General features: G+C 39.5%; 1 protein-coding gene across 1 annotated transcript; it reads right to left on the minus strand.

Moving 5' to 3' along the window:
- Window positions 1-3,404: 3,404 nt before the first annotated feature.
- On the minus strand, window positions 3,405-12,461 carry bmp15 (bone morphogenetic protein 15). The gene is made up of 3 exons (XM_043704698.2): window positions 12,416-12,461; window positions 5,760-6,128; window positions 3,405-4,981 (listed from the first exon to the last, which is right to left on the minus strand). The coding sequence occupies exons 1-3, from the start codon at window positions 12,459-12,461 to the stop codon at window positions 4,110-4,112; spliced, it is 1,287 nt and encodes a 428-aa protein (XP_043560633.2). The 3' UTR covers window positions 3,405-4,109.
- Window positions 12,462-13,128: the final 667 nt, after the last annotated feature.

Here is a 13,128-nt window from a genome sequence, read left to right on the forward strand (position 1 = left end):
TTTCTGAACCCTTTCAAATTTAACATCCTTCCACTAGCAGGGAGACCAGAATTAAACAATACTATATTCTAAAGTGTCCTCACCAATGTCCAGTACAGCTACAACATGTACCAACTCCTATACTCAATGACCTGACCAATAAAGGCAAACATGCTAAATGCCTTCAACACCCTGTCTACCTGCAACTCCAGGTTGCTTTATTTATTAACAGGCCCCAACCATTAATTGCTTAAGTCATACCCTGGTTTGCCTTACTAAAAGGCAACACCTCACATTAATCTAAATTAAACTCCATCTGCTATTACTCAGCCCACTGGCCATCTGATCAAGGTCCCATAGTAAGTGGAGATAATCTTGTGCTCTGCACTATTAATTTTGATGTCATCTGCAAAATTACTAACCACACCTCCTATATTCACATCCAAATTATAAATGACTAAAAGCAACAGACTCACCACTGATTTTTGCTGTACACTACTGATCACAGGTTACCAGTCTGAAAAATAACCACTCTTCTTGACTCACCACTTTATGCATTGCTGGAAAGGGATTTCCAGGATTTTGTAACTGCACTGTATTTCACATTTCAAGGTAGGATATTATGCAACTTTCAGGGGACAGCAGAGGATCACCCCACCTGCAGTCTTTGCTATCAAGCAGCCTTGGTGAGTTAGAATGACAATAGAATCCCTACAGTGCAAAGAGGCCATTTGGCTTAGAGTCTTTTCTGATCTTCTGAAAAATTCTCAACCAGGATCAGCCCCTCACCCCAACATTCACCATAGTTTACCAGCCTAATTTGTAAGTTACTGAATACTACAGGGAAATTTAGTATGACCTTCTGTCCAAGAAAGCAGAGCATCTGGCAGAAAACCACATACGTGGGGCAAATATGCAATCTTGCAGTCACTTAATGATGACTCAAATCACTGTGCAACTACAGGAATCTCAAAGCTAGCAGCAATGGGATTCAAACCCATACTTCTATACAGATGGGATTTTGCATTTAAGACCACACTCAGCCACACTCCTGCTGTGTCAGTGATGAGAGGAGTGAATGTTAAGGGAGAGGATGATATGCCAGTCAAATTAATTGTTCTCTCTCCCCCAAATGGAGGATGTCAGACTTGGGAATAATGCGAAAGCCACACATGCCAGACAAGTGCAGAATATTCTATCACAATTTTGTGCCTTTAGAGACAGTGCCAATGTATTTTGTGGTAGTATTCCCAGCTAGTGACCTAATTTTGTCATTAGATAGAATTAGGTCAATTAATCTATTGGTTAGGGAATGGAAAGAGAATTCAGAGATTGTAATGGACGAGCAAGTCAAAAAAGGGAAATGGTTAGATTGTAGAGATGGTCATTTTTACCATAAGCAGTTGTTACTTCCCATTGTCAGTCCAAGGCAAAAGATTATCTAGGTCTTCCTGATAGTGGCTACATGCAACTTCAAAGTCACAGGTGCTCAAAGTTGTACTAATCTTTGTTCAGTGGCAGTTACACCTCTTCACTAAGCTTAGAGGGAAGGTTATCACATCAGGTGAAAGGTTTGGTCTAGGATTCTATCTGGGTTGAATTCTCACCTGTTTCATAAATATGAAACATCTGAACAGGTATAGATGTACTTGATCTCTTGTGGCAGTGGTCCCTGGACAAAGAACCAGGTTTAAATCCCACCTGCTGTAGTGGTGGATAACATCTCTGAACAAGTTGATTAGAAAAATAGGTTACCTTAAAGGGTCTTGTAGGGCCTTCAGGTAGCATATATAGTGCTAGTGTACCCACATCCACCTCTTCCTGCAAGTTCTGCCACAATGAAACTTAGAAAAAATTGCCCCTCATTAAAATCTCTCCTCTCACCTTAGTCATAATCCCCCATTCTGAAGGAAAACTTTTAGCCAGATATACCCCCTCATTACTTTACAAATTTCTAAGGTCACCTCAAAACTCCTATGCTCCAGTGAAAAAAGTCTCAGCCTCCAACTGTCAACATCTGGAAATATTGACCAAAAGAGTGCAACAGATAGTCATTACTATATTTATATGGCCTTAGAGGTCAAGAAATGCTGTAACAGGTACTCACTATTTCAAAAGGTTTGACCCCTTCCAGAACAAGTTATACAAAATTAACACCAACCACAATCTTTTACATTTGCTGCCAATGCATGAGTACTGCCACCTCCGATGTTCTATACAAAATTAGAAAATTGTTTAATATTTCAGAACTTTCTCCAGAAGTGTTGCTTTGCTGCAAAGCACTCCAGTCTTAGCCTTTTCTTTTCACCCCCAAAGACATTTCATGCCAGAAGTAGTTCCCTCTGGTTTTCCACAAGAGGGCAACCCATGAGACATTAGTTGTAGACAGCTAAGCAAGTGAAATGCAAACATTGTTATATGACATGGCCCACTTTAGTGAAAGTCATCATTAATGGAGGAAATTCAAACAATGAGGATTCATAGTCCCTTTACAGTGGTAGTCTACTTCTGATAAAGCTCAAGGTTTACCTGCTCAATTGTTATAACATTTCACGAAGTTGAGGAATATGGCTACTACAGCTTTAACCATTGAGTTTTGAACAAAATTTATAATTTGAAATTACAGTCCCAGTCAAGTGTTAAATCTGTCCCAAATTAAAGATCAATCCTGATTTAAACAAGTCAAGCCATTTCTTTATTGGGAGTATGCAACTTACACAGTACAAAATCTTAGAACTGAGTTAAAAATAGCTACAGAATTTAGTGCTTTTGCATGTATACAGAAGTGCTTAAAGAATTGCATTGGTAGCTTAAACAGCTGCAATATTGAAATTTAAACAGCTGGCTATTTTAATACAAATGGGAGGGCTGAAAGCAAAGTGCAAAAGCTAATAACTCAGACTGCCTAGGTTAGTGCATCCATATTCAAAACTTGTTCACTTTAGAGAATGTGTAAAAACAGACAAATGAATATGCAATGCCATATAGAAATCTGTTGTACATGGAAATAGTGTAGTGTAATGCAATTAAACTTGCAAAATAAATACAGCAAAAACAGTGACAAGGCAAGCCTAGTAATAATTCAGATTTGATAGTACAGTATAATTCTATTTACATTCACTTCAGATCAAGTTAACCCTTTGAATTACAGTAGCCAAAAATACTGCAGTTTCAGTTCCAACCTCTTGGCACCATAGAACAGTTATTTAAAAAGATGCAAAGTTTGGGGTTTAAAAACCAAAGTGCATTAGCCATTTAAAATTTTACTTTATTGTATACAATCCCTAGTGAACTAACAATAAACTGCTCACTTACATGAGTTACCCCCCCCCCCCCCCCCCCGTGCTTCCCTCAGCTCCCACCCACCTGCTAATCTCCACACCCCTGTATTATCTTGTGCATCTTGATGAAAAGCTATCTACAAAGAAGGTGCAGACATTCACTTTTGTAATTTAATCAGGGCTTCCTGAATCACCTAGTAAATTACCCTCAAGTGAAATCACAGCTGAAGCAATAGCAAGTTACCATTATTGGCTTTAAAAAGGTTACTGCAGCTCAAGTTAAATAGCTTTAGTGGAATCCTCATTCTGGGAGAGTTAAAATTTGAGTCTTTACATTTTTTTCAAAGGACTGTTATTTCAATGGGTCAACAGTATTAGACTTGACAACTTTAATATAAAAGATTGACAAAGTTTAGCATAAACTGGAAAATTTACAAAAATCACAATTATAAATACATTTAGACTACAGAATCAATGTTTCTTGCCACATCAGGTATATTGGTCTCAATTTTCATTGCCTTTGCAGGAGGTTCTTCAGACACATTTTGCCTCCTACCCTCCCCCAACTGCAAATAGACTTTGAAAAGCTAGTCTTTAAAGTGTGATACTGAAGGGCTACAATTGCACCATGAACTCAGACATGTTCCCATAACAAATCACAGGAAGAACACAAGTAAGCCTTCACTGCAGTTAAATTCAAAGCCAGCCATTTTATGACTTGCTTTGGTCAATGTGGTTTCATAAACATGATCAGACAAATTTACTTTAAACATTTTATGATAACCACCTCATAGTGGTGCACTATTTTCCTAATCTAGCCCCAAATTAGTGCCAATTCAGGATAAAGTTCTATTTGCAAGTACAAGACACAGCAATCATGTCATTGTACTCCTTGTACACTATGTGATCATTTTGCTCCTTCAAAAGGACACTAATGGGACTGTATTTTAAAGGGACACAAGATGGACGGGGCACATTTTTATCAACTATTTCATTGATAAAATTCTGCACTATGGCATGATTCGGAGAGTGGTAACTATAGTGAAGAATTCTGGGACAGTCTCCCCTGCAGAATTTTGGATTGTACCTATGAGGAGCCACAATCCAATGATCCCAACCCAATTGCTCAAAGCTTACCCAAAACGAATGGAGCTTGCACTTGTTCCTTGGAGGACTTTTCTTAAGATAGTTAGGAATGCCTGAGCCAATGTTGCTTAGTTGTCGTGGTTTCCTAACCAACACACGGGATTTGGATGAACTCTCTTGAAATTGTTTTTCTGATGTTTCCGGTCTTTGATGTGCAGTTTCATCAGTGTCATTTAAATATAATAGCAGAGAAGGCACCTGTAAATGGACACCATAGTTTCTTCTTTTATCCAGAGTTCTTGGATGGTCTTTTCCAAATTCAGCACACTTATAACTGATATGCAGATCGACTTTCTTCACAGAATTGCCAGTTGGGAAAATGACACAAGGAGTTACATCAGCCTCTGCCCATCGTTCATTCAGGTTTAACAAAAATTGGATGGGCAATTCTATATTAGTGGCATTCTGTATGAAATTTAGCTTGACATAATTTGAAAGGAGACATTTGATTTCACAAGAAGCTAAAAGTTGATTGGCAAGAGGACTGTGTAAATAGACAACAGCAACTTTAATCAAATGCTCTAGCTCCGGAAGATAGTGCAGATTGTATTGAACATGATGCATATGCCAATGACCTAAAGAGAAAAAAGGTATTGAAGTGTTAGCATGGAAAGTTTACATCTTATCAGCAAGATAAATTACCTTAACTATTTTCTAATAGAGTGGAAGAGAGTCTTTCTACTGCAGACTAAGTCTAAGCCAGAGGCTAGCATTCTAAGACTAAACAAGTTGCTTCAGTATTCAAAATTAAAGTCTAAAAAGGATATTTAATTGCAACACAAGATAGATTACACACTACTACAAGGCAATGAATTAATGTCTGAGAAGTTCACTTTAATACCACCCATTCTTAAAAGAATTGACACAAAACCTTAAAATTTTAGTTCCAGTGGTAGCCACCAGGAGTCAACTATTACTAGCTATTCCTAAAGAGATATAACTACCAATCAAGATGGCTACATTTCAAAGATTCATTTCACTTCCAATGACCACATTACAATAAAACAGTCCACTACTTTGAAGGCAGAATGTGCGTGTACATTAAAGGACACTAGAGAGGCAGTATCCAATTGGGGAGAGCTTTGTGGGACCCACACTACCGTGCCAAAAAAAATATTTGTTAATCCTCAAGGAAACATTGTTGCACTAGTGACATTTAGTTGGTGGTATTGGTTTGATATCAGCTTTAAACTTGAATTACAAAGTGCTTTTACAAAGCCTGGGTTTAAAATCAAAACTAAGTTTTCCAAAAGCAGTTGATTATGTAATAGCTAAACCCGCTGCCCACGATGAAAAACATTGCTCATGATATTTTCATTACGCTCAAAGCCAAGTTGCTAGCTGTTGATTTACCAGAGTCAGCGAGCAGGACGCTTGCACTGGGTTTCACCAGCCGAATGGTGTTAGTCATAATGGTCCGGTTAACTTTAGGCTTCCCATCTCTATCGGCTAACTGCTTGTAGAGATTGGCCATATATGCCATGTGTTGATCATCCATCCCCGGTTTAGAAATCAGTGAAGGACGGGGGCTAACTTTCCCGGCCAACATCTCGACGAGGGGACCCAGATCCCCGGTCTCCCTCTTGCCAGGCTCTTGTTTCTCCCCAGCACCTCCATGTAAAGCTACAAGCTCCAGGAAACAGATCAAAACTCGGAGTACGTTACGATTCCGAATCATCACCCAGCACATGTTAGCTGCTAACGGTATCACCGTACAAGTTTCTGCAAATCAAGTAAGACCATAGCTCTAAGGCACTACTAAACTCTAACAGACTACCCGAAGCCCCCATAAAGCAGTTTGTGCAAATTAGTTCCTCATTAAGGGGAAATCTCATGTGATGTGATTGAACCGATCCATTGTCCATGACGTATTTAATTTCCATTTAACAAAATTTAATGATTGTTTGATCAGATTGGTGACACTATTATCTTTGTTCAATGTGAGGCGAGTTTTTTTTTTAATTGTAAAGCAGTTGTATGTTCGGTATTGAATATTTTATTATTTACTGTGCCCAGATGCCAGAAAGTATTCAGTTAAGAGATAATTACATTCTTAATTATCTAAAAAGAGGCATTTCAACAACGCCTAGCGGTTCCCTACATTGGAGCATCAGTTTGGGACAAAGTTACTTTCACGTGCGATGTTATTGACCATTCTAAAATTTGTCGATATATCCCAAACAAATTAATGGCCATTGATTCCAGTATTATTAGTTGAATTTTCCTTTGCACCTTCACCAACCGTATTGGGTCCAGGATCTATATTTCAAACGAGGAAATCTTGTCTTTAAACATGTTAAATATCGATAATTAATTTCCGCTATAAAACCAGTTTGAAATCCCGACTGAAGGGTTGGATGATGTTTATTGGCTGGGTGCTGGTCAGTTGATATTGATTATTTATCTCATCAATAACAAATCTAACATTTAAATATTGTAAATTATAATTTCAATGGGAACAATTTATATACATTACTTTGATAAAAGGGTACTTAAAGTATTTGTAGAAAGAATTCTGTTTAATTCCTCATCCTATTACATATTGTACAGTTTATTTCCTCAACACCATCAGCATTCTAAATAAAAACTGAAAGAACTATGGATGCTGTAAATCAGAGTCAAAAACAGCGATTGCTGGAAAAACTCAGCAGGTCTAACAGCATCTGTGGGGAGAAATCAGAGTTAACGTTTCGGGTCATAGAGTAATAGAGATGTACAGCATGGAAACAGACCCTTCGGTCCAACCCGTCCATGCCGACCAGATATCCCAACCAATCTAGTCCCACCTGTCAGCACCAGGCCCATATCCCTCCAAACCCTTCCTATTCATATACCCATCCAAATGACTCTTAAATGTTGCAATTGTACCAGCCTCCACCACATCCTCTGGCAGCTCATTCCATACACATACTACCTTCTGCATGAAAAAGTTGCCCCTTGGGTCTCTTTTATATCTTTCCCCTCTCACCTTAAACCGATGCCCTCTAGCTCTGGACTCCCCAACCCTACGGAAAAGACTTTGCCTATTTATCCTATCCATGCCCCTCATAATTTTGCAAACCTCTGTAATATCACCCCTCAGCCTCCGACGCTACAGGGAAAACAGCCCCAGCCTGTTCAGCCTCCCCCTATTGCTCAGATCCTCCAACGCTGGCAACATTCTTGTAAATCTTTTCTGAACCCTTTCAAGTTTCACAACATCTTTCTGATAGGAAGGAGACCAGAATTGCACGCAATATTCCAACAGTGGCCTAACCAATGTCCTGTACAGCCACAACATGACCTCCCAACTCCTGTACTCAATATTCTTGACCAATAAAGGAAAGCATACCAAAACCTTCTTCACTATCCTGTCTACCTGCGACTCCACTTTCATGGAGCTATGAACCTGCACTCCAAGGTCTCTTTGTTCAACAACACTCCCGAGGACCTTACCATTAAGTGTATAAGTCTTGCTAAGATTTGCTTTCCCAAAATGCAGCACCTCACATTTATCTGAATTAAACTCCATCTGCCACTTCTCAGCCCATTGGCCCATCTGGTCAAGATCCTGTTGTAATCTGAGGTAACCCTCTTCGCTGTCCACTACACCTCCAATTTTGGTGTCATCTGCAAACTTACTAACTATACCTCTTATGCTCGCATCCAAATCATTTATGTAAATGACAAAAAGTAGAGGTCCCAGCACCGATCCTTGTGGCACTCCACTGGTCACAGGCCTCCAGTCTGAAAAACAACCCTCCACCACCACTCTCTGTCTTCTACCTTTGAGCCAGTTCTGTATCCAAATGGCTAGTTCTCCCTGTATTCCATGAGATCTAACCTTGCTAATCAGTCTCCCATGGGGAACCTTGTCGAACGCCTTACTGAAGTCCATATAGATCACATCTACTGCTCTGCCCTCATCAATCTTCTTTGTTACTTCATCCAAAAACTCAATCAAGTTTGTGAGTCATGATTTCCCACGTACAAAGCAATGTTGACTATCCCGAATCAGTCCTTGCCTTTCCAAATACATGTACATCCTGTCCCTCAGGATTCCCTCCAACAACTTGCCCACCACCGAGGTCAGGCTCACTGGTCTATAGTTCCCTGGCTTGTCCTTACCATCCTTCTTAAACAGTGGCACCATGTTTGCCAACCTCCAGTCTTCCGGCACCTCATCTGTGACTATCAATAATACAAATATCTCAGCAAGAGGCCCAGCAATCACTTCTCTGGCTTCCCACAGAGTTCTCGGGTCCACCTGATCAGGTCCTGGGGATTTATCCACCTTTAACTGTTTCAAGACATCCAGCACTTCCTCCTCTGTAATCTGGACATTTTGCAAGATGTCACCATCTATTTCCCTACAGTCTGTATCTTCCATATCCTTTTCCACAGTAAATACTGATGCAAAGTATTCATTTAGTATCTCCCCCATTTTCTGTGGCTCCACACAAAGGCCGCCTTGCTGATCTTTGAGGGGCCCTATTCTCTCCCTAGTTACCCTTTTGTCCTTAATATACTTGTAAAAATCCTTTGGATTCTCCTTAATTCTATTTGCCAAAGCTATCTCATGTCCCCGTTTTGCCCTCCTGATTTCCCTCTTAAGTATACTCCTATTTTCTTTATACTCTTCTAAGGATTCATTCGATCTATCCTGTCTGTACCTGACATATGTTTCCTTCTTTTTCTTAACCAAACCCTCAATTTCTTTAGTCATCCAGCATTCCCTATTGTTACCAGCCTTCCCTTTCACCCTGACAGGAATATACTTTCTCTGGATTCTTGTTATCTCATTTCTGAAGGCTTCCCATTTTCCAGCCGTACCTTTACCTGCAAACATCTGCTTCCAATCAGCTTTTGAAAGTTCTTGCCTAATACCGTCAAAATTGGTCATTCTCCAATTTAGAACTTCAACTTTTAGATCTAGTCTATCCTTTTCCATCACTATTTTAAAACGAATAGAATTATGGTCACTGGCCCCAAAGTGCTCCCTCACTGACACCTCAGTCACCTGTCCTGCCTTATTTCCCAAGAGTAGGTCAAGTTTTGCACCTTCTCTAGTAGGTACATCCACATACTGAATCAGAAAATTGTCTTGTACACACTTAAGAAATTCCTCTCCATCTAAACCTTTAACACTATGGCAGTCCCAGTTGATGTTTGGAAAGTTAAAATCCCCTACCATAACCACCCTATTATTCTTACAGATAGCTGAGATCTCCTGACAAGTTTGTTTCTCAATTTCCCTCTGACTATTGGGGGGTCTATACCTCAGAATGATTAACATTCCCTTTCTTTACTGTCCAGTATTCAAGCTGATATTAAGACAATATTATAAGGAAAACTTTCAAAATTAAATTTTGTTCAGAGGACGAGTGATGGATGAAATCCCAGCTGCCAAAAACTCAATGTAAACAATAGCTGCAAGAAACTTTCTTACTTTTAATAACAATGCTTTTTCATGTCACTAAGCATGAATAATACTTGCTAGTTCCTGATGCAGAGCTCAAATCGGCATCAGAATATAAGAAAGAGAATATCATACAGCCCATCCAGTCTGCTCCATCAGTCAATATGACCATGGCTGATCTTGGCTGTTGACTCCACATTACCAATCACTTCCTATAGCTCTTGTTCCCTGACAGGTCACAAATGTAGATGACACCTTCGTTATCATTAAGAGAACAGAAATCGAGAACACAGCCCAGGATTATCAACACCATTCTCATTATTTACAAGAGAGGAAGAAACCAACAGCATTTAAGCTGATAGTAAATATCAATCAATAACTGATTAAATGTCTATAAAAATATTTTGTCATCTTGATAAAAAGATTGGAGGGCCTTTGTTAACTGTATGTACTGTTCAGTTAATATTAGAATAGTATTCATATTAAAAAATAAGTTGCTATGAACAAAATTATTCATAATTTTTAATTTTAAAAGATAAACAAAATTCATAAAATGTTCTTTCTGTCAAAACGGGCATCTCAGTTTTTGTATTATAAGTTTTTTTTATTCATTCATGTGATATAGGCATTGCTGACAAGGCTAGTGTACATTGCCCATCCGTAACAGCCCCAGAGAAGATATTAATGAGTTTTTAGAGTCATTAAGCCAGAGACTCGTATAGCGCAGAGACAGGCCCTTTGGCCCAAACTGGTCCATGCTGACCAAAATGTCCATCAACGCTAACCCCATTTCCCTGCACTTAACCCATATCCTTCTAAACCTTTCCTATCCAGGTATTTGTCTAAATGCTTTTTACGTGTTGTTAATGTACCCACCTCAACCATTTCCACTGGCAGCTCATTCCTTATGTCTACCACCTTCTGTGTAAAAAGTTGCCCCTCAGGTTTCCTTTTATTGTTTCCCCTGTAACCTGAAACTGATGCAATGTAGTCCTTGATTCCCCAATCCTGGAAAAAAGACTGAGTGCATTCAATCTATCCATGCCTCTCATGATCTTATATTCTTCTGTAAGATTCCCTCCCCTCACCCCCGCTTCCCCCCAGTCTCCTATGCTGGAAAGGTTATCCAACCTCTCCCTATAACTCAGATCCTTGAGTTCTGGCAACATCCTTGTAAATTTCTTCTTCACTCTTTCTAATTTAATAACTTCCTTCTTATACCAAGGTGACCAAATCTAAACATAATGCTCCAATGTGGCCTCACCAATGTCCTGTACAACTGCAACATAACTTCCCAACTTACTGATGAAGGACAGTGTGCCAGAAGCCTTCTTCACTGCCCTGTCTACCTGTGACTCCATTTTTAGAGAACCGTGCACCTGAACTTCAAGGTCCCTCTGTTCCACTGCAAGCTTTAAGGCTCTACCAAGCATCATGAAACTCCTACCTAGTTTTAACTTTCCAAAATGGAAGACTTCACACTTATTTATATTAAACTCCATTTGCCACTTCTCTGCACATTTTCCCAGCTGATCAAGGTCCTGCTCCACAGTACCTCCTATTTTAGTGTCATCTGCAAACTTACTAATCATGCCTTGTACATTCTCATCCAAATCATTGAACCACTGGAATTCTTGGGGTTAGGTAGTTTCTGATAGTGCTGTTAGAAAGGGATTTTCAGGATTTGATCGATATGGTTCCAAATCAGGATGGTATGTGATTGGAGGAGAGCTTGCAAGCAGTGATGTTCACACACATCTGATACCCTTGCCCTTCCACATAGTAGAGACTATTACCTTTTTGGTTCTGCTTTTTAATTTAGCCCCTATTTGCTCTCCTTCCCTGCTTTCCTTTTTCTCCCTATATAATTGCTACTGACATGGACCATAAAAACATAATCTTTTTCCTCCCATTCCAAGCTGTTCTACAGACCAGATGAGGTATCTTGAACCCAGGCCTTGGGGTCTCCCAATCCTGGCCACAAAAAACAGCGTCTATTTCTCTGTCTATACAATCCCCAATTACAAATACATTTCTCTTTTCTCCCCCCCTTCCCCCACCTTGAATTGTTCCCTTTAGCACAGTGTTATGCTGAATTTGTTTATCCTCCCTCCAGCTCCAAATCTCATCCACACAGGGAACAAGAATCTCAAAGCAGTTGGACAAGGACAAAAGCTGAGGCTCCTTCGACACTACCTCACTCGTAGTCACACCTTGCTGTGCCTAATCACTGACCAAATTCAAGATAGTTAATCTAAGGTGTGTGACTCCCTGCTAAACACAGCATCCAGATAATTCTCTCCCTTCCTAATGTGTCACAATGTTCAAAGTCCAGACCCCAGCTCATCAACTCTGAGCCAGAGTTCCTCAGGTTACCATTACTTGCAACAGATGTGGTCACTATGAACCACAATGGGGTCCACTGGCTCCCACAGTTACAATACATCACCTGTCCCTGTATCTCTATAGTTTTAGATTTGATTTGATTTGCAAAGATTTCATGCTGGTCTCTTAGTTTGTAGTCTGTAAATATTTATTTTGCAATTGGGAAATAACCTATAATAGATGGTCAAAATAGTAGCTATCACGAACCAATGCACTTACAGTTTACCTGTCATGTCACTCTTTTGTGCAGGGTTTATGATCCTGGGCTTCATTTTATCCTGTTTAAAAAAAACTTACAGACTATGAGCCAAAAAAAAGCAAAATGCACCTCCTCCTCTGCACTAAATTTCCACACTTCCAGTGACCTATACACTCACTTGGGCTGTGTTTCACTCTGGATGTGACTTCTCCCTCCTGACTGTGCAAAGCTTATTGATCCTGAGTGAAGAGGACTGATTTGGATTCCCTTCTTTGTACACTTTGATTGGTTATAGGAAGGCTAATTTATAAAAGATTCTTTCCCTCGTGAATAGCTTTCTCTCAGACCAAATGAATTATGTTTTAAGAGGAGTCAATTTAACCGTGTTTTCTTCAGTTAACAAAAGAAAAAGTTCATTCGTCACGAAAGGTGAGAGAAAAGAAAACACAGCACATATATTAGGAATAAGGAACAAGTCCAAAAACAGAAGTTTAAAAATAAATATATATTGTTGTGTGACACTTTACCAAACGTATTTTGGAAGTCCATGCACATATAGCAGCATTACGCTGAGTCATTTATAGAAAATAGATGATAGAATGCTGCAGTTATTACGTGAAATGGTGTCAACAGCATTGACATTGATAGTTAATGTCAACATTCTTGACTTTGCAAGATGATTGCAATTCAGCAGTGGCTGTCCTACAGCACACAGAGTGAGAGTTTTTTTTTCCCCTTTC

Source organism: Chiloscyllium plagiosum, unplaced genomic scaffold (assembly GCF_037043375.1).
Source record: "Chiloscyllium plagiosum isolate Xiang-an unplaced genomic scaffold, Cpla_swu_hap1 HiC_scaffold_11, whole genome shotgun sequence".
Taxonomy (NCBI): Eukaryota; Metazoa; Chordata; class Chondrichthyes; order Orectolobiformes; family Hemiscylliidae; genus Chiloscyllium; species Chiloscyllium plagiosum.